Source organism: Cephus cinctus, unplaced genomic scaffold, assembly GCF_000341935.2.
Source record: "Cephus cinctus unplaced genomic scaffold, Ccin1 Ccin1_scaffold0997, whole genome shotgun sequence".
In the NCBI taxonomy this organism is placed as follows: domain Eukaryota; kingdom Metazoa; phylum Arthropoda; class Insecta; order Hymenoptera; family Cephidae; genus Cephus; species Cephus cinctus.
Genome location: NW_014333542.1, coordinates 366,637 through 393,532, shown reverse-complemented (window position 1 = coordinate 393,532; position 26,896 = coordinate 366,637). Strand labels below are relative to the sequence as shown.

The 26,896-nt window shown below is 41.1% G+C and overlaps 1 protein-coding gene and 2 long non-coding RNA genes across 10 annotated transcripts; 1 reads left to right on the top strand and 2 right to left on the bottom strand.

Annotated features, from left to right (window-relative positions):
* The first annotated feature begins 108 nt into the window (after positions 1 to 108).
* On the top strand, positions 109 to 26,845 carry LOC107271529 (protein sidekick). 6 transcript variants are annotated; one of them, XM_015747652.2, is made up of 32 exons: positions 109 to 1,964; positions 13,669 to 13,764; positions 14,147 to 14,326; positions 14,470 to 14,683; positions 14,760 to 14,933; positions 15,010 to 15,218; positions 15,320 to 15,470; positions 15,539 to 15,666; positions 15,806 to 15,916; positions 16,876 to 16,995; positions 17,085 to 17,240; positions 17,321 to 17,447; positions 17,520 to 17,821; positions 17,888 to 18,073; positions 18,158 to 18,463; positions 18,550 to 18,876; positions 18,959 to 19,155; positions 19,241 to 19,705; positions 19,801 to 20,029; positions 20,112 to 20,414; positions 20,485 to 20,665; positions 20,735 to 20,950; positions 21,030 to 21,226; positions 21,299 to 21,495; positions 21,568 to 21,807; positions 21,868 to 22,207; positions 22,297 to 22,575; positions 22,784 to 22,804; positions 23,480 to 23,637; positions 23,696 to 23,858; positions 23,928 to 24,256; positions 24,344 to 24,586. In XM_015747652.2, the coding sequence occupies exons 1-32, from the start codon at positions 1,844 to 1,846 to the stop codon at positions 24,584 to 24,586; spliced, it is 6,666 nt and encodes a 2,221-aa protein (XP_015603138.1). In that variant the 5' UTR covers positions 109 to 1,843. The 6 variants fall into 6 exon arrangements, with proteins under 6 accessions (XP_015603138.1, XP_024944599.1, XP_015603140.1 ...); XM_025088831.1 differs by having other exon boundaries at positions 17,520 to 18,073; positions 24,344 to 26,845; XM_015747654.2 differs by lacking the exon at positions 15,806 to 15,916.
* On the bottom strand, positions 2,901 to 7,538 carry LOC107271536. 3 transcript variants are annotated; one of them, XR_001538667.2, is made up of 4 exons: positions 6,398 to 7,538; positions 4,665 to 6,323; positions 4,312 to 4,576; positions 2,901 to 3,648 (listed from the first exon to the last, which is right to left on the bottom strand). It is a non-coding gene; the product is annotated as an uncharacterized LOC107271536 (long non-coding RNA). The 3 variants fall into 3 exon arrangements; XR_003060954.1 differs by having other exon boundaries at positions 2,901 to 4,576; positions 6,398 to 6,540; positions 7,108 to 7,538; XR_003060953.1 differs by having other exon boundaries at positions 2,901 to 4,576.
* Positions 7,555 to 12,248, bottom strand: LOC112494928. The gene is made up of 5 exons (XR_003060955.1): positions 11,921 to 12,248; positions 11,551 to 11,792; positions 11,259 to 11,417; positions 8,211 to 9,892; positions 7,555 to 7,939 (listed from the first exon to the last, which is right to left on the bottom strand). It is a non-coding gene; the product is annotated as an uncharacterized LOC112494928 (long non-coding RNA).
* Positions 26,846 to 26,896: the final 51 nt, after the last annotated feature.

Genomic DNA, 26,896 nt, shown 5'->3' with positions numbered 1-26,896 from the left:
GAATTACACAAATTCACTTAGATTACAATAATTTAAAAACATTGATTAACAATTGATCCAACACAACAGTCTATTATTGGTCTGTCAATAATAAATCAGCATCTTCCTACCAGACATAAGTTTGAGAGAAAAATTGAAAAATCTTATTCTTTTAGAAAATTAAAATGACCAAACATATGTTTAAAATATGCAATCAGACTAGATATCTCCGTATATTCTGTGCCTCACGATTTTGATCAATTACATTGGGTTAAGCACGTTAGTAGTTGTCAGTGACATCCCAAAACCGCGTGACACAATGTCACGTAAAAAGATATCCATTCTACTTATCTCTTCAGTCAACGCTGCTACCATTGCGTGTCTGGTCGACTCTGTAGGTAAAGCATGACAGAGCGGTTTCCTACCAGATGGCAATACGATGCCCAAAAGAATATATCTGTAGATTTTCCCCACTCTAAACTGAACGGTGGTTACACTAGGCGCCGATTGGCCGAGACTGTCCACAGCGGTTGCTCGTGCGCCGAGACGCGATTTTAACTTGCATTCCTTTCTGTGAACGGAGCCGATTGACGGCTAGTCAACAAAACTTTATAACTCCGTAAAGACTGCCGGATCTCGTGCTCTTGCTCGCTCCTTTTGAAAGTTCGTGAAAGTGAAGCTGACTGTATTCCATAACTTCGGATGATCCTTATAAATTTCTGTGTCGCATTTCCGTTAGTTAATCGTTTTTACGAAATTATCCGAGTGAACAGGTAATCTGGCAGGGTTGCCAGGTTGTACCAGGTGAGCGTGACCGTTTGTGCTGCGTTACCTGAATGTGCCTGAATGCCTTTGGGCCCAGAAGAGAAGAAGAGGACTCGTGGAGTTTAAAAAAAGAACCAGTGACCGAATACTGTATCTAGTAAATGAGAATGAAAGAATAACTGATGAATGTAAGACAGAACCTCTTGGGTATTAATGCATAATAATACTACAAACACTTGTTGTATCGGTGATATCCTCAGGTTAAACACTGACAACAAACTCTTCGTGCACGACAAAGCATCCGCGTGAGAAGCCCGGTGCGATGTGAAGTTCTTTTTCTTTAAAACGATTTTATACGCTTCGTTGTACTTATATTGCACTTGTTGAGATTCTCGCGCCTTGCAAGTTCTCTATTTACTACCCTTTTTTTTAAATCTATTTTACTGTTGCGTTCTCCGGTCACATTGGTGGTAGACGATTAACAGTCTTCACGCTTTATACATAGAGTACGAGGAGTGTTGTGCAAAAGATGTTACGCGTGGACTATCCTGAAAGTACCTGAAAGTATTCGCTCCGCATTTGAACACGCGATTCTTACGAGTCGAAGAATAAATTCGAGTCAGTGAGTAAGTGAGTTAGACAATAGGAAAAGTGAGTGTGTGTATCCAGTGCGATTGATTACCAGGACCGACCCTGTTAAATAGTTACAGATCGTCTGGCGCATTGCCAAGCTGTTGTAATTAGTCGCGTTCATCTTCTTGCGCTACCAACCAGACTAGATTCCATTTAATCTCTGAAGCAGTTCCTGGGAAGCTGGTGCTCCAGGGAGAAATGCAGCAGTGCAACGAGTGAGAAGAAATGGTGGTGATCTTACCAAAACGCGACTGTCCATCCCGTGTCTTGTCTTCGTCCGACAAAGAAGCATAGTGAAAAAGTGAAGAATAGGGATTGTGTTAATTGTCCAAAAAGGAAGGAAAAGAATCAAAATGAGGAGAACTCGCCGGTATTGCCGTTTACGCGTTTGATTCTTTGACAATTCCTCGGTTCCATTGGCTCCTTGTGTATTTGGCAGGCCAATATTTGGCAGCTGTCAAGTAACATGGAGATACCCTGCCGACGCGTCCTGGCCAATCTGCCAGTCCTCCTGACCAAGTGGAACGTCGCTTTTCTTGCCGCTCTTTATTTCGTATTCTGGTTCGCCGGAAGCGCCTGCGCAATTGGTAAGTTTTCCCGGCTTTTCTTTATTAATCTTGTAGGTAATATCAAAGGTCTTTATGATCGTCAATTTTCAATGTATTTATACTTACTTCCGCTCTCTTAAGTCAATAGTCGTCACTGCCACTATCATTAACATTGTTGCAGCGTTGTCATGCCGACCACTTGAGGTCCATGGTATTTCATAGGGCGTATTATTTATGGATGCATTGTAAACCTGCTCGAATTCGCCTTCAGTTATGACACGAAGCTTCTTCGTTTTTTCTTTTTCTCTCTGTATGCATAAAGACGTACAACGGATACAGGGATGTACGAGCATACGCACGTTTATCTATTTTCCGGTTAATTTTATCCACGCAACGTGCAAGCACTCATGCTTCAGTTATCTTACCCATTACTTTTGCAAACGGCTAAAAGTACAACAAGACCCCAGAAAATGAACAAGTTCACGTAGCTAAGAACGATATAATAGCTCCCAGGGATTTTCTATGATTCATCATAGTAATGGCATGCGGACAGGAAATACGTTTACTGGTTGACTGGGCCGATAGTTCTTTCGTAACTACGAGGTCGTCAGTCCAACCCAGTATGTGGGTAAAGTTCTCCCTTCCAGATGGCTTAAGTAGAATTTCACGGTCGGTGATTTATATGCGACAGTCTTTTAGATTCTTTAGCTGCTTTTCGGAGTCTCGCCAAAGATGCACCTTTTCAACATTTCAATCCATTCAGCCTGGCTCCTTTTTCTCCTGCCTATTGTGCTTCCCAATAAGATCTATCCCACAAAAGATGATCCACTCTGCGCAACGCGTCTCAAAAATTCATAAACCCTCAAAACATCTCATCGATCCACAAAAATGAGGTCTCAAGGCATCACTGATTGTATATACTCCTTAAAAAAATGATGACCTTATGAATTTACAAACAAAATCTTCCTTCCACAGGGTTTCAACTTTCCTGGACCATAACGTCATAGTATACACACACATCAGAAGGCAACGGCATCACATCCCATTCCCACAGCAGCATAAAATTCCTGAGTACACTCTTCTGGAAGCGTTCCGCCCATTTCCCACTATGCTCCAGGACGCTGACAGTACAAATTCATAATGCGAGTCATCATCATTAACCATCATCCAACACTGCTATCCTAATCATAGATATAACCGTAGTAAATTCGATAACTGTTAGAAAGCGTCGCTAAAATCTGCATGAGCCAGCCAACCGAGTCTCACAGAGTGACAAGGGCGTGCGAGCCATCCTAATAAGGATTTATTACGAGGTTAATCCGTCCCAATTGTGTGAACGAAGTTAAAGCGTTGACCTCCCATCTCGGTTACATGACTACGAGAGAGTCGTGTGCGCCAGATCAAGAGAGACGGAGCATAATGGAGCAAGAGGGAGAGATAGCACTAGAGAATGAGATTGAAGAGTGGTCCAGAGCACGTGCCGTCGCGTGTGCATCCACACATCACGACTCCTGCCTTTTATTATTAACGACTGGCACTTGTTCTCTCGTGTTCCAATGATCCTTAGGTTCAACCCTTCAATCATACCGCACTGCACCACCTTCGCGGACGCAGAATTATAAACTACTTAAACAGCTTCTTCGAGCGGACCATTATTCTTTTTCCTTGGTAAACAATACCAGCGACCTATCCGCTTCTCGATTAACATCCTTGTACGATATCTCTGTAACAGATAATTACTGTGAAATAAAAACAAAAATAAAATACACGACATACCCAGGTCCAGTATGTATTTGCAATAATGGCATGTCAGTTTCTGAAGTGATAATGGTACCTCTTCATGTAATATTCACATAGGTAATGACTTTGCATGGGAAAGTAATTTTGCTAAAAGAAGAAAACAAAAAGGATGATGAGGCCATGCTTGTGAATATTTGAAAAAGGGGCCAACGATTTTTTTTTTCATATACTCCAGTTTGGCTCGATAACCCGAACCGTCCAGTGCTTGAAGGCTTTAATGTCAATCTTTTCTATAAAACCGTGCACGTTTATACCCAGGACAAAAGTGTACACTTGTAAAAGGCACTATGACGGTATCACAGGCTATGGGTGTAGAAGATGATAGCAGTGGTAGTTACTAGGTGTATGCCAGGAAAGGTATCTATCACTGGCGTCAGCTCAAACGTGGTACAATGGAGGACAAGGGCCTTTGCCTGTCCTTCTTCTTCCAGTTCTTCGAGAGCAGTTCCCCCGTATTGGCCTCTAGTTCCACTCTAACTATTCTATAGGGCCCTCTGCACACTTTAAGGCCTGCCTGCCTTTCTCTTTCTCTCTGCCTCTATATCTATCTCTCTTTCCCTTCTGTTCCCTAGTGCCAGACTCGTACCTGCTCTCCCTTCAGTACATGGCCCGTCGTCCGGCTGCCAGCGCAGGAAGCGATGGCTTGGAGTCAACGTTGAGGACGACGTGAGTTTAGCGTCCATTGCAGCTACGTGTACGTGGACACTCTCGTTAACCACACGTAGGGATAAAGAGACTGGAGTTGAAATATTTAAATCGTCAGATACTTTTACAAGTGGTTGGTCCTTTCTATTCGTCTGTATAGGGATCTTGGGTTGTCCGTGGCAACCATGATATCCTGGACAAGATACCTGAAATGGAATCGAAGTAGGTTATCGGTGGTATCGACATCAAGATTGGAGTAGTGATGAAATTTGATTCTTTGTTATATCATGGTACCTGTAGACGTTACGGAAAAGTGACTACCTCATGAAAAGTCAGGAACTTCCGTTAAACCAGTGTTCTTAGTATTTACTTGGTTTCGCGAGATACTCACTGTCCTCCGTAATTACTTAGAGCACCTTAGCTTTGTCGCCTCTTACTTGGCTCACTGGTACTTGGGCACTTGGTGCCCTTCTACGAGGATGGCGTGCATACGTGTCTGAATGCTCTTTCTCGTCGACCGGATGCCCTTCCTCCTTTTTCCTTACATTCTACAACCATCATCTTCATTACCATCGTACACGTTTGTATCTTGTATGTCCCTTCTGTACTTATTTAAGCACCTGATACACTTGTACAGGTACGATATTCTGAATTTGGATTTTGGAAAATCCAGCAGCCAAGACCTGGTACACTTTTTCGTTATATCAGCGTTTGCGTGGGTATAAGAATTTTGTAATTTTTTTTTTTTTACATAACTTTTTCATTCACAAATCCTCACGAAATCTCAGGAAGTCATTAGAGGCCTGCACGCACCTTAAATTATCCATCTTGATTGTACAGGTGTACCGGTATCGATGTACAAGAACCAAAATAAAATGACCATTGCGTGATCTCTCACAGTTGGCTCGAGACATTCGGTTGGTCCTGAAGAACGAAGTTAATTCCTTTTTCTTTTATTTATCTCGCAAGACAATACTTTGCTTCCTTCTTTTCGGACCTTTCTTTTTTATTCCCAGTCTAGCGCCTTGGAGTTTGTTGCACCAGTTAAGATTTCCGTTTGGTAGCACAGAGTTTCACGGGACTCCCGTAAATCGTATGAAACAGTTGTTCTCAACTTTAACGTTGCTTTTACATGATTTCACCTCTGATACTTTGCCATCTTTGTAACGGAGGCGACAATATCATCCGTGAGAATTCGCCAAGTTTCACCAGAGCATTTCACCTCTCTTCTCTCTCTCTCTCTCTTCACAAATTAATTTCCTCTAGATAGAAAAGGACTTTACCAAATCCCTATTAACTTCGAATCCAGCTCAGATATCCATTTAATGGTCGTAGGATTTCTGAATTACATAAGTTTCCAAAGAGACTAGAACAACGCCCTGGAATACTAGACGCATATACCTCATGCATATGGATATCGGTACTAGGCCCCATACGTATTCTCCTTAATGTGACGACACAGTGTGGATGAGAGAAGGAAAGTCACGCGTGTAGGAATTATTACGAAAGTAGCCATATCGGCGTTCGGTATGATATATCTGTGAAAGAGAAAGAAATAAAATAAAAGAAGAAGGCGAAAGGGCAAGTTTTTATGAAAGAACGCCTTTAGCATAATTCCCATTATTATTCCCTAGGGACCAGTCGTGGAAGGAAGGCAGGCGAGAGTGGGGCACCGATGAGGAGTTCTTGGTCTCGTGTGGTAGCCAGTGCAGAGGCCACTGACCGCCTACGGCAAGGCACTCTCTTCTTCTGGTATTCTCTCTTATGTTCTCCTACTTATCCTTCGTCGTCTTCCATCTTCTTCACTCCTCTTACTTCTATTCCCCTGCTACCTCGCCGATCTGCTCTTTTCTTTAACCTCGTACACCAGCTTCTTCATCCACTTACACTGCTGCTCCTCTTACACTTCTTGGCCAGGATATCCTTGTGGGACGCTCGAGTGTCCTTAGAAGTCTGAAAGGACCGTACGAGTCTTGTGAGTTTAACGCGTAGGAGGGAGTTTAACATTTTTAATCGTTCTTGCTTACCTCAGCATGAAGATGACTTTTTTTTTAAATTCCAGCAAAAATTTGTCAAATTTTGTTTTCTTCATTTCCACCAGAAGAAATATTCGTGCGGTCGCTTACTTCAATTATTTTGTTATCCTTGAGTGGAAATGGCACGTATGTTCCTGTGAAAAAGAATTTTTGTTTGAAATTAAAGTTACTCTTAGCACGTTGTGGGTTAATTTATCCCAGGATTTTCGCAGGTCCCGAATCGATTTGCACTTAATACGCAATCCAGATGACAGTCACTCTGTAGAAATCGTCGAAGCGTCACGCGCGAACGACCTCCAATTTTTCATCTTCGTCACTGTTCGGTAATGCAAGTTGCTTGTAAGAAAGGGGATCGATCTTAGATCCTCGACGCTGTCTGTCATTTCCACGAGTTTGACTTTCTCCATTTACTCACTGACAGCGAGTGAGTCGTTTTGATACATTTCTATGAAACGTATAGAGGGAGACTCATTCAATTGATTTCTTGGACTGACTGTAGTAAAGGTCAAGGATTGCGTCTGTACTATGTTTAGACGATGATCAGATATAATTGAGCCAATGCATAATGAATTTTAAGAAGACTAATAAACCGTATACGAATCCTCAAGCTCCGTGAGTTGGTACTTGAAGGATTGTATCTACCCACTATAAAAATGCTCCGAGGCAGCGTTAAGGTATAAAGGAAATTTTTTAAGGCCCACCAGGGTCAAAGGTCCTCCGGGCTATCCCTCCTCTTTATGCCACATTGAAGACGCACTTGGTATTTCTTTTAGACAGGAAAAAGACTGACTGAGAAGGTATGAAAGTATGGGCTGGTTGGCTGGTTGGTTCCAGTCTCCCTTTACGACTCTCCCTGTAGTTGACAAAGCAAACCGAAAGAGACCAGACCACAAACATAGCGACCACCGGGATCTTCTTTGACACTCTCCACATTTTCAAGCTTGGTAAAGTCTCTTCTGACTCTTTTATGCATATAGACATAACTGACTCGGTCCTCTCTCTTTCTCTTCTCTCGATCCTCATAAATCACCTGAAGGACTTTACTTTACGAGTAATTTTCCAGACGACTCCACAGGCATTTCCATCGTTCTACCATCTCGCCCAAAAGTTTACGTATATACTTTTTATCTTATAACTAAGTCGGAAGAGCTTCACTTGGCTCCTATTAAAGTCGCTGGGCTTCCTTTCTTTGGGTCGCGTTGAATCCAAACTATCCTCTTCGCTTTACATATCTATTTCGTACGGGCATTAGAATCTCTTCATGAATTTTCTTGAACGTTCTTTTCCTTTCTCCAGAACTACTCCCACGTCGACTTTCCAGGTAAATCCGCAAGAGGATCGACTTTGTTCTCGGGAGGACTTAACGTTTTAAAGACTAATTCTTAGCCAGGAAATCCGACACTGGAGTACACATGAGCCACGTACAAGTGCATCAGAGAGACAGACACTTGCTACGTCTGGTTTAATTTCTTATTCCCAGAATACGTGTTCACCTAGACCATGCAACACATTCCTCGGTGCTCCACGAGGTGGCTGTAAAAAAAAGAGAAAAAAAAAATTGAAAAAAATCCAAGAGAAAATAATATTCAAAAATTTCCTCGAAATCTTCCTGAAGGATGTGTCAATCGAGATGAAAAATACCCACAACCGGAAGAAAGAATCTGGAGGACCCTTGTCATAACGGAAGTGGCCGACAAGCAGATAGGGAGTCTGAGTCGTGTATAAGGGTCTCTAAAGAAAATCAGACCCCCTTCTAAACCGACTCCCCCTCCGAGGGATTTCCACCCCAGGAAGTTATACATACCTCTTCTGTATACAGTGGCTACGTCATCAATTGGATTTACATTGAAAATTCCTCCTGCACTCGAGTTATCACTGATAAGTCTTATATCTGTTCAATTCCTCCTCCACCTCCCTCCTACCATTGTGGTTCAATTGAATTATACACCGCAGAGTTCACAGCAACTCAGAGTACGGATGTTTTTCAGTGTTCTAAATAAAACATAGGACATTTATAAACCACCTATTTGCATATCACGCGGTGGCACATGGCTTGACAGCTGTAGGTACAGTTACCCTATTGTCCTATGCATTCGGAGCCTAGTGCATGTGCATCCCGGAGGGATGCATTATTTAGAAGGGGTGTATTATAACGACCACAGAAAGACACGGGCAACTTCACGCTGTGCGTTGAATCGGTTCGATTATCCTTTTTAGCACCAGGTTCATTAAAGTAGTATATGCATATTTTATGCACTAGATGTCAATGCACTTGTTGCAGTAATAAAGTCATATCGAAAATACAGAACACGCTTCGCATTACAATGTGATCTTACGATTAAGTTCTACCCACGTACGGGCTAAGGGCTATTATGTGCTTCGGGTTAGAATCTACTCGACGAAAAGTGCATCCCTGGTGCAGCGTAAGGTAAATAAGATACACGTCAGTGAATCCTGAACCCGGTGCATCTCGCTGAGTTCGCACAAGATGCTTGGTGCATACAGCTAGTGCATATACATAGAGTGACGCTTATAGTCTACCTATAGTGCTAATAGAATTCTTAAACTTAATTCACCGCAACTCCCATCTCATTACGTAGCTTAGCTAGGCCTTATTCACGTAGCGCTAGGTGTGCAACCAGGATGGCACTGTAACCTGTTCGCTGCAGAAGCAACCGCATTAGCCTGTGCGTAAGGCAATGTTTATAAAAGTCATTGAGTCCAGTGCACTGAGCTATTTTATAGTTATTAAAATCCTAAGAATACTTAGTTATACCATATTGTTTGATCCACGTGGCCGTTTGAATGGATCCTAAAAGAATGCACTTCTGCGCCATATGCTTGGTGCATTATTATTTATCAAGGACAATACCTCCATTGGATGTTCTCACTAGGTATATTCTCATGCATTTAGAACCTGGTGCAGCACGTGGCCAAATTTGAAGAGAACTCTGGGAAAAATTGCTCAAGGACTTTTGTTCTCTTTTTTTCCTTCTTTTTTCTATTGACAATTATTCGTGCCAAATGACCGTTCACAATGGCTCTGGACTCGACGACAAAGTCAATGGCCAATGCTTCCCGTTGGCAAATGCGAGTCGGATGTTCGTAGAGGAGGACATTCGTCTTGAGGTACAATCCGGAAGTGATGCAGGTAGATACACCTGGTCGATAAGTCTGGGATAGAAATTGCCCACTAAAATTTACAAAACGCTTCTTGACCCTGTCTGCGAGGAGGAAACTCGTTCGTTTCACTTCAGGAGGCTGGATCGACGCCAAGTAACTTGGTAACACGGAGCTACAGTCCTGCTGAATTGTGTCGTCTCCTAGCCGCAGTTCGAATTTTGTAATAATACAAAATCCTATTAATTCAGTCGTACATGCTCGACCGCACAGCTATCTGCACCGGGTCCAGATAACGATTGGACGAGATAAGTCCTGGTTTGGGATGAGAGTTTTTCTTGAGCAGGATACTGCATTGTTGTGTAACTGTAAGAGAGAGAAATATCTGATGAAAAAAATTAAAGAAATCGTTTATTATTATTTTCTTTAAAAAAGGAAAAGTTTTGCAAGAAACTCTCCACGCGTTATATTGTATTATGCATGTGTGACCTATATACGAAATTGAGCTTATAAATATATAGATCCGCGTATATATGTACTTTTTTCAGTGGAAATAAAAGAGGAGATAAAAGATAAGATGAAATTGCGGAAGGATTCCAGTTATATCCTCTCTCCACATGCAAATATATTCGAGGCTCGTCACGTTAACGCGGTCTGCCGAGCGTAAATCGTTTGGGAAAATAGGAACGAGAGAGAGATATGTGAAATAAATGAAAAAGAAATGGCAATTTGCACGATAAACAATGTCGAAGGGAGATGCAACTACAGGTAGATGCAAAAATCATATTTGACTAGAGCGCAGTTTCACTTCGATTTCCGGTTGGCAATACGTGTGCGCCGTTCGACCGACGGAAACTCCGCAAAACGTTGCGCATTGCGTCTTACGGGAACGCAGCTAGCAGTAGCAGCCTGGCATTGCCTGTCTGCCGCCACTGCCTATTCAATATAGGAATCCCGAAGCGCCGCAGTTTGCAGGTGGTCAACCTCGTCGTTTCACGGGAGCTACGAAATCCCTGAACGAGTGCTCCGGGAAGTTGCATATGAATCGCCAGATTGCATTTTAGGTTAGGAAGTTGCAGCAAGTAAGGATCCTTGTTGAGAATTGCCACAATAAAATCTGCAGCGTTGGCTCCTTTTCTTTTTACTTCCTTTCTCCTCTTCGCAGCACGTTACGTGATTAACGTACGTGTAATATTTTCATTTACACTGACCAGCTGTACTTGACTATCTGACTACGTACGTGCTGATTGCCGTAAGCCGATTCCAAAGTGTTTGCTTAAACTCGTCACGCTTATGCTGTAATTTTACTGAGCGATGTTTACTCGGTGCAGCTTTTCCTCAAGTTTATTTGGGCTTGTGCTATGTGATTTAAAGAATATATTTATAACGTGACCACCGGTATTGATTAAACTACTGTAGATTGACAGTGATAAGAATACATAGGAAATAAATAGTGAAGGTAATTCGTTTCCTGATCCTCCTTTACCGATTTATGACTACTGTCTGTGAGGCTTTGAAACGCGGTGGATAAGATAGTAAATAATGAAAGTAGTTTTCATTAAAAGTATTACAGTCTTTTCTTTCTTCTAATTGAGAGAATAATATAATCGATTATGAATATTCAGAATCTAAGTTATACTCTATGGTATTATGGAGGAAGTTCCTCTGGCTTCTTTTTTTTTCACGTTGAGTAAACAGAGTTTCAGGGCATAGAATTTTTCTATAAATTTACCTCTGGTTACCGTCCGTCAGACAGTCTTCTGTCGTCACTTGAAGAAGCGCCCATGCGTGCCCTTGATCCGCATGATATTTCTGGGGGGCAGCTGCAGGCTTGAAAACATCCCTAGAGTACTCGTGCCAATCGCCAGCCCTCGTCTTCGTCGGGGCTCTTCTAATAGGGACGTAATGCAAAGTACGTGACCGACTGTATAACTACAGGAATATGTCGAGAAGGCATTGGCCTTACTGAAAACGTTAACCTAAAAGATCGGGGATATTTTTGGATATGGAATTTTTTAATTTACCAAGCTTAAGTGAACTCGTCATACGACAAGCCCTACTCTAGCGTCCCTCTTCACCCTTTCCAGAGTAACGTATGCTCTCCTGTTCCTCGTCGCTGCAGTGACAGCTGCGCTCTTCAAAATAGGGGTTGACTAATACAGTAACGTACATAGCAACGTGGGCTAATTCTTCTATGCCGCAGAATTTATCACCGGAATATTGCGTGCAGCCAGATTTATGACGACGCCGATGCAATTATAGGAACCTGATGGTGAATAATAGAATTTAGAATAAAATACTCGTAGCTCTACATACAAATATTATTTATCTACTAATAGTATTGAATCATTGGACTAAGACATTTCAAAAATATTGTGCAATAGATTCTCTTACGTTTATTAGGTTGGAATCGTCCTCTAGATTCTTGAGATGATTTATCGGAATTTCTCAAATGTATTTTGAGGTGATACGACACTGTGCTTTCCCTCCCTCTTTCCGTTTCTGTAAAAGAGAAGAGTCCTGTCTTCTTAGGCCCAATGGAGGACCATGGCTTTTTTTTTATTGAAGAAAAACCCCACAGTCCTGCGGCTACCGCATACAGGATTAGGGGGAAAAAACTCAGGAAAGGAAGGAAGTCGGGTCGAGCGACAAAACGCAAAAGGTGAGGTGAGAGAGACGCAAAACAGCGGCCTTTCGAGCATTGCCAAGACGTCCCTTGTCACATAACATCAGTTGCATTAACCTCAAGTACCGTTTAGACTATCGATTTTCGGATGAAGTTTTGCTGCGCACTCTGCAGGTTTGAGCAATACCACGTGTATGCATACCCTACATATTCCACTTATTAACCCTCTCCAGGGCATTGCTTTCAAGTGGATGGGGCTGTTAATGAGAATACTGATGCCAAAAGGGATACTCAGTGCTTCTGCTTGAAAGATAAACGCCCTTAGTTTTTTTCCTACGTTCTTCCCTACAATACATAACCTATGTATTCCTACCTTATGCACAGGACGGTAGAGTAGGAAGGCATGACAATGAAAAAGGCCCTCCTTTATACCTTACGGATGCATGAGCGTGACTCCATTGTCACGAGGAACTAGATCAAGCAGATTCGCCATTCTCAAAACTGTTTCATATTTTTATCTTTTCACCATTTTGTTCAGCCCCGTAATTTCTTCCTTGGTTCCCTTGGCGGATTGAGTTTCCTACAGGTTGTTTCTACCTCGCGGCGTTGCGTGACACGTGCAAACGATGCGCTCTCAGATTAGAATTACGATCGATAAAGGAATTCAATGTTCGAGACGGTCGGTGCTGCAGAGTCGCAGCAGCGCCGCTATGGTTTGTTTATCGACGGAGCTCGCCTCTTAACTTTTCGAAATATTATGGCGCCGTTTATAAGGCGTCTAAACATGTCGGCTGGCTCTCTTTACTTTAGCCAGAAGAGCAAGGGAGGGAGAAACGAAGCGAACCCTCTTCCAGAGGGTCTATATTGTCTGGAGGTCGTCGAATCCTTTACGACGGATTCTCCTTCTAGGTAGTTTTGTCTGTTATCTTTATTTTTTTATTTACAACCTCTGACTACGAGGACGACGCTACTTTAGTAATTTATTAAGGCCTTTAGTCTTCTTCGTACTAGTCCCAGGTACGCCTTCCACGGCATATTAGTCATTCCCATCGAACGGCTGCCCGCTCCAGTGGAAGATGAAAAGAATGCGAACAGCCGGATCCCGGAGCACGTGCATACACGTGTTCCATGTACGTATGTACACATATGGCCACATATTGGAATATCATGACTACCCGGTGGCATCCTTTGAACATTCTTGGGATGACCAGAAAGTTCGTTCCCTTGAAATCTTAAGGAAACATAAGCCAGTAAATCTTCTAGGATCTTGTACTCCGATTTTTTCTTATTGTAAAATATATGCATATTCTCATACAATACGATGCCGTAACGTACAATGCAAATTTCTCGATATCGTCTACCGGTATTAGAATTGCCAATGGTGCAAGACAATCTCTACGATATTGGAACGCATTCGGATGAGAAATTATGATGATACGAAAAGCCTTATGCATTAGATATCCTACTTTAGGCATATGGAAGCAATGGGTTCACTGATTATTTTCTTTTCCACCAGAACCACTTCAAGGGCCACGCTTCAGCACCCAGCCCTCGAGTAGCGGTAATATCCTCAGCGAAGGCCGAACGAAATTCCTGCAATGTCAGGCGATAGGTAAGTTATAGTTAAAGTTTATTTTAAAAAAATAAGATCAACAAAGGTTCTGGGTTTAATATGAAAAATTTCGTGATGCATACGCATCGCGACTCGCACGCTTCTGGTCTTGCTTCATTGTTCCTGCGAAATATCGTATGGCCGACGGATGAGGTGGTGGCCAGATGAAGCCCTATCCCTGCTGCCTGGTACTTCGTAACTTGATAGCGTGACCCTGTAGTAATAGCATTAGATAGCACCAAGGGTGAATATGTTATACGTACTGTATACCTTATGGGAGAACAAACTGGGTTCAATGAATTCCTTTTTAACAATGACAAAATTGTCTGTCTGCTATCGGCAGACGATTAGAATCCTAACCAATGAAAATCTTCATTTACAGGTTATCCACAACCAAAATACAGGTGGTTCAAAGACGGAGTCCCCCTCAGCGACGAGCTTACTTCAGAACATTACTTTCGTATTCAAAGTACGCGCAGACAGGATGCGGGCGTGTATTACTGCGTAGCTACGAACGACGTTGGTTCCATCTTTAGCGAGAGAATAATGTTCTCCGTGGCGTGTAAGAGGAGCCTTACTTATTTATTATTTATTTCTTTTTTTTACTTTTATTTATCTCCGTCACCAAGAGACTAGCGTGTCGCTAAAATGAAGTTTTCCCATATTTTTCAGTCTAGATTTTTATTCCTATTTTTTACTTCTTAGACATGGGCGTGTTCGAGGACCTTACCGAGAGGCCAGTCACTGTGGAGGCTGGTGAGGCTGCAATCCTCGAACTTCCCGAGATCGAGAGTCATCCCGCACCTGAAGTCACATGGTCCACGTCCAATGGAACTCTTGATTACAATATTAAATATGCTACCACTCAGCACACGCTTCTTATACTTGACGTTTCTGAGAGCGATCAAGGATCTTATAGGTTAGTGTCTATAAAAATCAGACCGCGATCGATTATTATTTCGACAGGGGTAATTCAAGCCTTTTGCTTTATTCAGGGCTAGAGCCATCAATACTCAACTTGGTAAGGAAGAGAACAGTCCGTTCTTCAAATTACAAGTGACCGGTGATCCCAACAGAGAGGTAGCACCTACCATCATTGTAAGGCCACAGGACACGGTGATCGTCAAGGATCAACAAGTCACTTATTTGCATTGTATCGCCAATGCCAGGTAATGCAATTTAGACATAAGAGGAATTTGATGTACTGATCAATATTTTATTTTATCTCTTTACTCTCTTCTCTAGGTCTCTACACGAGCTTAGGACACTCTGGACCAAGGATGGTATGCCCATTGAAACCTCCAGGATATCCTTCAGCTTCAATGATCCCTGGAACAGGACCCTGGTACTGATCTCAGCGAATTTAACTTACACCGGAGTGTACGCATGTGAAGTGGACTTACGCAGCGGTGGTTATCCCACGGTTAATGCCAGCGCTAATGTGGTTGTGCATGGTAAATCCGATTATTTCATTCCTGTCCACCCACTGCTCAGTCTGTCTGCCTTCGTTTCTCTTCATACCTACTTTGATGCCTTTGTTGCATTGCTTTTACAGAGAAGCCATGGTTTAGGACTGAATTGAAACGTGAAACTCTTAGCGAGTATGGATCCACAGTGACTCTGTCTTGCGACGTCTTCGGTGTTCCGTCGCCAAAGATAAGCTGGTTTCGTAATGCTGAACCTGTAGATCATCTACTGGGAACAAGGTAGGATCTAGATAAGGTGTCGTGGATGGTCACCGTTATATTTTGTTTTGTTCCCTTGCCAACTTTAGGTATCAGATGGAGGAAGATGGGTCTTTGGTAATTAAAAAATTAAGTATGGACGACTCAGGCATGTTCCAATGTCTTGCCTCTAATGATGCTGGTGAAGCGTCGAGCTACACGTGGCTCAAAGCCAAAAGTGAGTATCCACCAGGTCCTGACCATCCTTTAATGTGCAATGACTATTGGGACCGTGTTCTTTAATTCATGAGGAAACATACCAAATGCACTCAGTACGTTATACATACATGTACATTGATGTGTTTTTATGGGGACAGAGGGAATGGGAACCGGTATCAGGAACAGAGTGGCCCGCTGGGCAGCTGGCTATAATGTAGTCAGGGTTCGCCAGTCTGAACGGCGCTTTAAGTTCTCTCAATATCCAGACAGTAAGAAAAAAATGCCATAATGGCGCTAAAATTTGTATACTGTAGCGTGTAGCAGGCGCATCACACCTCTAGTCTTTTTCTAGGCACTTGCTTGACGAGAACACAGAGTTCGCCACGTTTGTTATTTCTCTTTGCTTAGCATTGTTATCTTTATCTATTTTTTTAAACAGTATTACTAGACAGTATCGTTCCATTATTATTTGATCTCGTAGTGCTCGAGAATTTCGTGCGATTGTTGCAATTGTTTTTTTTTTTTTTAATTAGTCAACTAGTCGACAATATTGTGGTTTTGTTTAGTTAGTTAAAGTTTGCGTAGGAAGTTGATTGCATTATTTTTTTTTTTATTACGTACGCAATGCATCAGAGAATAAATGATTGCGATTTCTTTTTTAATAATTTTATTTTGCATCCTCTGGTTTACTGTGTTTATTTTTTTTAAAGCACCCGACTGATTTTTGTTTCGATATTCCTATCACGATATGTACCAACGCATGCCAAACATCAATTTCATTACTTTTACTATCGCAGGGCAAATCATGTACAAATTATATTCGTGCGTGATCACCATGACTTTTTTTTTTTTACTTAACCAAATATCTAATTTTACTTAATGGCACCAAAATACACGCAGAAAACAATGTACGAATGTCACGATTGATAGATATAGAAAACTTGTATTAATGTTATTGCATAGCTATATAATTTAATAGATGTACATATGAATTTGTGACACCTGTACAAAGGGGATATTACGAAGACAAGTATAGTATCCATATTTTATAAATTTATATACCATAGTACTTCCAGAGTAATTACAAACAAAATAATACTCTCGAAAGTTGGGATTGGGTATACAAAAGTATATTATGGATAAATTTAGATGATTACAAGGGTACGCTGCATGCTATTTCAAATATTATTTGGTACCCAACAACTAAGAATAATTTTGTATTTTATAGCATCAATACCAGTAATGGAGTATGGACCAAAGAATCTGACTGTCTTAGATGGCCAGGATGCTAATATAACTTGTAGAGCAATAGCAGCACCGGTCCCAAACATTACATGGATCTACAATGGTACTGACAACTAATCGAAGGATGATAATAATTATACCTTTGCTGAGCTGGATTTTATTAAATCTCTAATTATTTTCTGTTAATTCTAGATACAATTCCAGTTGAGGTAGCTGGCAGAGTCCAACTTGTAGAAAATGGCGACTTACTGGTTGCAGCTGTAAAACCAAACGATGCAGGAAAATACACTTGCATTAGAGCCAACGAAGCTGGTTCCGTTAATGGATCTGCTTACCTTAGTGTACTTGGTAATTATAATTCGTATAGTAAGCGCTGCTAGAAAAATCTTGAAGAATTGATTAAGACGTAACAATTTATTAAATTACAGTACGTACTCAAATCGTTCAACCTCCTTCAGACATATCAGTATTATTAGGACTTACTGCAGAATTACAATGTAGAGTATCGAGTGACCCTACCGTACCTTTTGACATCGCCTGGTTCCATAATGCACAGTAAGTAATGAAAAATTAAAAAAAAAAAGCTTTTCCAAATTTGACCCTAAACTCTATTAATGTTTCTTTTAGAGTGATCAATACCAGAGCAAGTCCAAGAGTGAAGATGCATAACGACGGAGCTTTAGAAATAGCAGCCGTCCGGGCGTCGGACGTGGGCGAGTACACCTGTTCCGTAGTTTCACCAGGTGGAAATGAAACGCGCACTGCGCGACTGAGCGTGATAGAACTTCCGTTTGCTCCGATAAACGTGATGGCCGTCAGGGTTGAAGGAATATCAGCGAGGACTATAAACGTCAGTTGGGTACCTGGTTTTGACGGGAATTCCCCAACGATAAAATTTATTGTACAGAGACGAGAAGTCCCTGAGCTTGGTAAGTTTGGTTGGATATTTCAAAACTTCGTTGCTCCACGGAATACTGATCTAAGAATCTTTCCAGGACCTATACCGGATCCTCTGTTAAACTGGGTTACCGAATACAGTAACGTATCGGCGCAAAGTCGATGGGTGTTGTTGAACAATTTGAAAGCCGCAGCTGCCTATCAATTTCGAGTTAGTGCTGAGAACAGCGTGGGCGAAGGTCCACATTCGGATCCTAGTAACGTGGTGATCCTACCTCAGGAACGTACGTGATTTCATTTGGACTATGAAACTTTTATAATAGAATAATTGCCTTTTCTTTTTCTTAACGTGGAATATTCATATTTAGCTCCATCCGGACCGCCTCTTGGTTTTGTTGGGTCTGCAAGGTCATCATCGGAAATAATAACCCAATGGCAACTTCCGTTGGAGGAACATCGTAACGGTCACATACTAGGTTATATTCTACGATACAGATTGTATGGGTATTTAGAAAATCCATGGACCAGTCAAAATATAACAAACGAGGCCCAGAGAAATTATCTCATAACTGATCTTATCACTTGGAAAGATTACATTGTTCAGATAGCGGCCTATAACGATAAAGGCGTTGGAGTCTTTACGGAAGGTTTAAAAATCAAAACTAAGGAGGGTGGTAAGTAATAGTCAATTATGTTCTTTTACGTATTCAAATTCTTTCTGTACAATCGCTTATTTTTCTTTTCTCTACAATACTTTCAGTACCCGAAGCACCCCCTACAAATTTACGAGTTAAGGCTGTGAATTCTACAGCCATAAGAGTATGGTGGAAGCCACCAAATCCACAAAAGATAAATGGTATAAATCAAGGATACAAGCTACAAGCATGGACAGGTGGTAATTTCAGTGAAGAGAATGAATATAAATCAACGTCGGTGCCGCCAAGTCTTTTTGATCCTCTGGCAGAGCAGAGTGCTGTGATAGGTGGGCTAAAAAAATATACGCTCTACAATATCACTGTACTGTGCTTCACGGATCCGGGCGACGGTGAGAAAAGCACACCTGTGGAAGTGCAGACTAGTGAGGATGGTACGTGTAATAGATAAGAGAAATAAAATAGTCTATAAAACTTTGTCTGAAAGTAACGTTTCACTGGACCTTACTCATGCAGTTCCCAGTGAGGTCGAGAATCTTCAGTTCGGCGACATAAGCGATAGAGAGCTTACTGTTAAGTGGAGTCCACCTAGTGAGATAAATGGGATCCTGAGGTTTTATCAATTAAAGTATATGATAAAGGATACACCCGACTCCCTCAAGGTACAGAATCTTACTGCTGACACCTTGTCGACCAAAGTCGAACATCTTCAGGTAGGTTGGAAAAAGACATGAAGTAAAATTTGAAAAATATGAAATTTTATTATCAATGTATACCTACTTTCTTTACTTTGCTTAGGCTACAACGCACTATAGGTTTGAGGTAGTAGCTTGGACGTCCATGGGTCCAGGTAAGCCCAGGGTGGCTACCATACAGTCGGGCGTAGAGCCTGTTTTGCCAGAACCCCCAACAAAACTAGCTTTGTCGAATATAGAGGCTTTCTCTGTGGTCCTTCAATTTACTCCTGGGTTCGATGGGAATTCTTCGATTATTAAATGGACCGTCCAAGCTCAAACTACGCGCAATACCACTTGGTACACGGTGTACGAAGTCTCTGATCCGGATGCCAGTACTATAACGATAACAGGACTGACACCCTTCATGCAATATAAATTAAGACTGATAGCTAACAACGTAGTAGGTGCATCAGAACCTTCTGAACCCACGAAGGAGTTTCAAACTATCCAAGCATCCCCATCTCATCCTCCACGGAACGTAACAGTCAGGGCGATGAGCGCGACTGAACTTCGCGTTAGGTGGATCGTAAGTTTCCATTTTAAAAAGTATTGCATTTTTAATGGTTCCATCTTTGCGGGGAGATAGGATATGAATAATTTTTAAACTTTTTAACTTCCCAGCCGTTACAGCAGGTCGAGTGGTATGGAAATCCAAGGGGTTACAATATATCATACAAAGAGTTACGAACTAACAAGTCAAAGAGTATAAGTATCGAGGATCACACCGCCAACTCTTACGTTCTTGAAAATATGGAGGAATTTGCACTTTATGAAATAGTTATGCAGGCTTACAATGACGTTGGCTTCTCTGCTTCGAGTCCTAAGGCCATTGAAAGGACTCGAGAATCTGGTTGGTTATGATCTACTTTTTTGCTGTATCTATTTATAAATACTAAAAGAAATTGGTTATAACGTTGCTTCACTTATATCAGTACCGTCTTTTGGACCGGTCAACGTCGAAGCCAACGCAACGTCATCTACCACGATATTGGTAAAGTGGGGAGACGTACCGATAGAACATCAAAATGGACAGATTGAAGGTTTCAAGGTTTATTATGGTGCGAACAGTAGATCACCATTTCAATATAAAAATATTCCTAGTAACACTACGTTCACCACTACTCTCACGGAATTACGGAAGTTCGTGCAGTATCATATACAAGTACTGGCATATACGAGACTTGGTGATGGAGCCTTGAGCACACCTCCTGTTAGAGTTCAGACCTTTGAGGATGGTTAGTATAAAAATAAAGAGTGTATATCAGTAAGATAGAGTGAATTGTTCAAATGAAATGCAAATTGCAGCTCCTGGACCACCCTCGAATGTATCATTTCCTGATGTGAGTTTCTCTACTGCACGCATCATCTGGGACACACCAGAGGATCCAAATGGTGAAATCCTAGCATACAAAGTAATGTTTTACTTGAATAGCAGTCAAGATCTTCAGTTCGCTAAAGAGTTTCCAGCATCCGACAGAACATTTAGGTATGACCGTAGTTCAAAAGTATATTTCAGTTTGGTACTTCGAGTTAAAAAATTCTCTTTCTTCTTCAGGGCCACTGGACTCGAGTCTGAGAAATACTACATGTTTTCTGTGACTGCGCAAACAAGATTAGGATGGGGAAAGACTGCTTATGCACTCGTACTGACTACTAACAATAGAGAACGTCCACAACCTCCTTCGGTCCCACAAGTCAGTAGATCTCAGGTGCAAAGCAGACAGATTACATTCAGTTGGACACCTGGAAGAGATGGCTTTGCTCCGTTAAGGTAATTCATCACTTTCTTTTTCTCTCTAAGATTATACCACTAGTGTAATAATAACCTGATGGATTCTTTTTTTCAACAGATACTACACTGTCCAACAATCTGAGAATTCAGGACCTTTCCAAACTATCCCAGAACGCGTGGATCCTTCTGTAACGTCATACACAGCAAACAACCTCAAACCTTTTACACTTTATCAATTTCGCATTCAGGCTACAAATGACATAGGTCCATCCGCATGGAGTGCTGAGTCTATTCAAGTTCAGACCCTACCTGCTGGTACGTCACTCATACATCTTTTACAAATAACCAGACATAAAGTACATAAAAATAATTATATTTTTACTACAGCCCCATCGCGCGGGGTCACCGGACTGAAAGTTGTACCGATAACGACGTCCAGTGTCGAAGTTCACTGGAACATGATAGACGAGACCTATTGGAGTGGAGATCACAAGACTGGAGGATACCGAGTTGTCTATCAACCAGTTTCTGACTTCCCAACGGCACTTCAAGCCACGCCCAAAGAAGAGATAATGGGAATCACTGTAAAAACTTAAAAAATAATTCTAAATTCATAAACAGCAGAGGATATAATAACCTTCCCTTTTTTATCTTAGGAAACTAAAATGGTACTAAGTGACTTGACGGAGGACAGGAACTACGAGATCGTGGTTCTGCCATTCAATTCCGAAGGCGAAGGTCCACCATGTCCTCCAGTTACGGTTTACGTTGGAGAAGCTGTCCCTACGGGAGAGCCCCAGCACGTAAAAGCAGAGTCTATTTCATCGACTGAAGTTAATTTACGCTGGAAGCCGCCACAACCCAATATGCAAAATGGCGACCTACTAGGATATAAGGTAGGTGCTTCCTATTGTCACGTTATAACGAAAAACTAAAGCTTTAATCTTCTTGAACAGATTTTCTATCTCGTCACGGACTCCCCACAAGAATTAGAAAAGAAACAGGAAGAAGAAATAGAAGTTGTACCTGCCTCCTATCTGACCCACAGTCTGGTCTTCCTGGACAAGTACACACAGTATCGAATTCAAGTCCTGGCATTCAATCCTGCTGGCGACGGACCACGATCACCCCCAATAACTGTAAGAACGAAGCAGGACATACCTGGGCCACCGTACAATCTACAATTTACGGAAATAACAATGACCAGCATGCGCGTCTCCTGGGAGCCACCAAAAATGCGAAACGGCGACATAGTAGGATACATTGTAGCTTACGAGACTGCAGAGCAGAACGATCGTACGTTTGAAAATATTATCAGACAAACTTTCAGTATTATTAACTTGCAATCTGGTCTCATGAAATCTTTCCCATTTCTCTCTACAAAGGCTTCAGCAAGCAAGTCAAGCAGAAAGTCACGGAAACTAGTCTGCTTATTCAACCACTGGAGGAGGAAGTCACGTACACTTTCACTGTTCGCGCACAGACAATAGATTTCGGACCACCAACTTCCGGTAACGTCACTACCGGACCCCAGGAAGGTTCGCCAGTGGCACCCACTGATCTTGCTCTGACGAAAACTGTATCCAGCGTGGATTTACAATGGACCAATGGACCGTCAGGAAAAGGACCCATTTTAGGATACTATATAGAGACCAGGAGAAAAGGTAAGAAACAAATAATCTACAAGCTCGACAACGAGTGATCCTAAGAAGATAAAAAAGTTGTAGTTATCATCAAACATACATAGGAATTATTGTTTCTTATTAAACTTCACAACTCACTCTATAATTTATATTCATACCACGGTTAGGTTACTGATAATTTTTTTATTCAATATTAACACTAATATTGTTTTTTCATATAACGAAACAGCCATGGAAGATTGGCAGCATTGTAAGTGTCAATACACCTAAAAATTGCTGATCGTCAGTTTGTCGCATTTAGATAATACTGCATATAATATATATACATAAACCCCGGGTGATCAATCACTTATGCAATGCATATCATAAATTAAAAAACATAATAAAGAAGCAAACCAATTGCCTTTTTCGGGTCTGATTAACAATTTATTAGCAGAGGATAGCATTTTGCATATTTGATTGCATGACAATTCTCCAGCACGACGCGTCTTGTAATTCTCTCCCAGCTAATTACATAAAGATCAATTAGCAAACCCGCAAAAATCCCAATGTCTCAGCCTGATACACATTATTAACCACCGTCCGTTGTCTCATTAATCCAACCATCGTCTTCGCCATTCTAATGCTGAATAACGGGACAGCCTCGTTCACGTTAAACGCTGACATTAATGCCGTTCATCATGCGAATCATCCCATCGTGACTCTCAGTCTGGTTTAACAGAAAATTTAGTGTCGTTGCTTGTGAAAACTGTCACACCGTACGAGGATAATTATGTCGAGTGGGTTTTGTGTGTAAATCCTCGTAGCGATTAGCGTCTTCCATCTTATAGATGAACCAGTAGTAACTCTCCATTCTCCATTTCTGGGATTTGATTAAGATTCATATCGCCCGACACCTATGACAATGTAATTATTTCGATTATAGATGACACCCGATGGCAAACTATTGTACGGAGCAGCAATGGACCTCTAAACGAGTATACTGTATCTTATCAAAATTTATTGCCATCAACTTCATACCTGTTCCGTGTGATATCGTACAATCGATATGGAATAAGTTACCCAGCTTATTCGAACGAGGCGGTAAGTTGATGATTTATTTTGTTGTTATTAGTTATTAAAAATAGTTATTTTCTCACAGATACTCACACCGTCAAAGTTGTACCTCGAATATGGATACTTGCAACACAGACCATTTTATAGGCAAACGTGGTTCATGGTTGCACTTGCTGCAGCATCCGTCATAATTATTATAATGGTCATAGCCATACTCTGCGTGAAGAGTAAAAGTTACAAATATAAACGTAAGTGTCAGCAATGATTGAGATATGAATGTAATGATAAATTGTAATGATGGATCAATCGTTTTGCAGAGGAGGCACAGAAGACTCTGGAGGAATCAATGGCAATGGATATAGACGACAGGCAGGAGTCTGATTTAGAATTGTATAGATCCCGTCAAACCGGTGGAGGTACTATGAATATTGGGAGTGCTTGTGGTACATTGGGAAAGAGAGGAACCCTGGCACGTAAATCAATGCATCCACCACCTCCGACGATGCTTGGGAAGTCTCCACCAAGACCATCTCCAGCATCCGTTGCATATCACAGCGACGAAGAGAGTCTGAAGGGTTACGATGAGAATCCTGATGACAGTAGCGTGACCGAGAAGCCTTCTGAGATTAGTTCGACCGATTCACAGGTAGCCCAACGTTTTGTAACATACAGTAAATTCAAAGTCATCTATAAGTTGTGTAAATAATTATTTTTCTTCTCTTGCCCCATGCAGGGATCGGAGAGTGAAAACGAGAGCGTCCAATCGGATCCTCATTCCTTCGTCAATCATTACGCAAACGTGAATGACTCCCTGAGACAATCCTGGAAGCGTCAGAAGCCTGTAAGGAATTATTCATCCTACACAGACTCCGAACCGGAAGGCAGCGCCGTTGTGAGTTTAAATGGCGGACAGATCATCATGAACAACATGGCAAGGTCCAGAGCGCCTCTACCAGGCTTCTCGTCTTTCGTATGATTCCTCATCCGACTCCAAAGAGTTATCAGATAGTGCGTGCCTAAGTGAACCGTGAGTACTGATAAGGATAACGCGAACTGAAAGAAAGGAAGTGACTATGACAAGCGGAGGAACATTCGAGCGTTCTCGCCAGAATAGAAAGATGTTACTTGGCTTTTCTTCCTTCGTTGGAAGCAAAAGCTAAAGCTCTGATGATCTTAAGGCTCACGTCATATTCGTATTGTGATATATTGTTACATATATTTTATTTATAATTATATTAGACAACCGTCGGATTTATAAGCAACGAGCTCAAGTCGCTACCGCAAATAGTATCTAGGTGCAAAAATATTAGATAGTCTTTTTTATAGGAACGAGATGGTCAGCGCATTACTTTTAAATCGATGATGCGAGCTACGGTTGTTCCCATTAGAAATCACCAAAAAATGATGTTGATGATGATTATTATTTTACTTGGCAGCCTCGTGTGTGCCAGCTTCCTAAACATTTTCGAAAGTATACAAGATTCTTGTGGTTTTCTTCTATTTTTTTTTTTCTTTTATGTCCACACTTTTTGATACTACGATGCTTTATTTATTACGTCGTCACTCTAATCCGACGATCCGTCATTTTACATGACACACTCCGAAGGAGGTCTCGTGGCACTTCTTCCATTTGTCACAAAGAAATCAATCATGGTTTTACAGGGTTTATCGACAATTCTTATACAGTATTTCATTTAGTTTATTCAAATTACTGGCACTCTTATGTTTTCAAGGAACATCCTTCTGTTCATTGCATAATAATTATAGTCATAAACGAATCATAAAATGCTAACAATATGGTGCGATTGTTTCTGGAAAACACGAAGACATAGGTGTGATAGAAATTTTTTAACCGTAAAACCTTTTTTCTTTCTCCAAAAATATTTCTCTCATTACAATCACAGTGAATTCTTCGTTAACTACACCGTGTCGCGGTTTCAAATCACACTGCTTCCCATTGCTATTTGATTCCACAGAAAACACCCTATATGCATACATACTTATACGACCTAATCAATACGTCTTTCACTCTAAGGACTTTACTATTAAGGGACAGTATGTCTGTGTCTAATCCTAGAGAACTTCTAATCATCCCACGTCATATCGATTTTCCTATTGGACTATAGAAAAAGGAATAAAGGAAAAATCACCAAGAATAATCACGACTAAATTATATGACGGACTTTTAAAAAAGTCTATGTAAAGTTTCTTGATTTAAAAATATTTTCGACGTTTGTGGAGGCCCCTGAAGAAAGTCGGCCTCTTAATCGCTGGGTGAAAGTCAAACGATCAAAAGGTTTATAGGATTAATATAGTAAAAGTTAGGTTCACGCGCCAGACCCTATTAACGCGAAACGAATCTGCTTCAGGAATTTCTGAGGTATCCCGTTAAGCTCTTGTAAATAGTCATTCGGCATTTGATTGTCGTCGCGTCCGAGATTATCTATTTCAGGTAAAATTAAGAGATTCTCAAGTAGCGGCGCTAATTCTATTATAAATGGACATTCGTGAACTAAATCATTCTAGTACTACTCTCCTGTGCATGAGTTTAGTGATAACGAGGGAAACGAATCCCTGGCAGCTGTATTGGACGATCTTATTTTGCATTTCTTATAGAGTTACTTTTAACGATAAACGTTCTCTCTAGGACCAATCAATGGATAATAGAAAAAGGCTGATTTAATTACTTATCATAATTATACTGTGTAATGTTTAATGTCGATCTTGTACGAGGACGTTGGATACTTGGAGAACTGTGGAAACTAAGCGGCCTCGCCTACGAGTCTTATTATTTGCTTTCTATTTTTTTTTTTCATTTTTTAAACTTCCATTGTTTTCGAGGGTCGAATCGTGTTCCAGGTTCGCATCACCAAGTGGCAGCGTAGCTTTTGACTGCTTATAATTTTAGCGAGGTTCAATGAAAATCACCGTCCGGTGTTGTAATAAAGAGCTATAATTGATAAGAATATAGTATATATATATATGAGATTATATATATATATATATGTATACACACACAAAATACGGGAAACACGAAAGTGTCTCGAAAACACTGCCAACAAATTTTTTTAGTTCAAATTTTTCCATTATTTATATCACGACCTTTTACTTTTGTAATTAAATATTAATATAATCTTGCGAAAGGAGAAACTTTGATCGACTTATCATGCATTTGTACCGCGAATTCTGTTTTAGACGTATGTTACCCTTTTAATAAAAATTTATGCATTTATAATGACGATGTTTTATATTGGATAAGTTCTTGATTTCTTGAAACATTGTAGAC

What these genes read in the sequence shown, in the direction of transcription:
- LOC107271529 (XM_025088831.1), top strand. Translation starts at nt 1,844, where the DNA reads ATGGAGATACCCTGCCGACGCGTCCTGGCCAATCTGCCAGTCCTCCTG. An exon ending in CATTACATGGATCTACAATG is followed by an intron (nt 16,996 to 17,084) that starts GTACTGACAACT and finishes TGTTAATTCTAG; the next exon opens with ATACAATTCCAGTTGAGGTA. An exon ending in AGTGCAGACTAGTGAGGATG is followed by an intron (nt 18,877 to 18,958) that starts GTACGTGTAATA and finishes TTACTCATGCAG; the next exon opens with TTCCCAGTGAGGTCGAGAAT.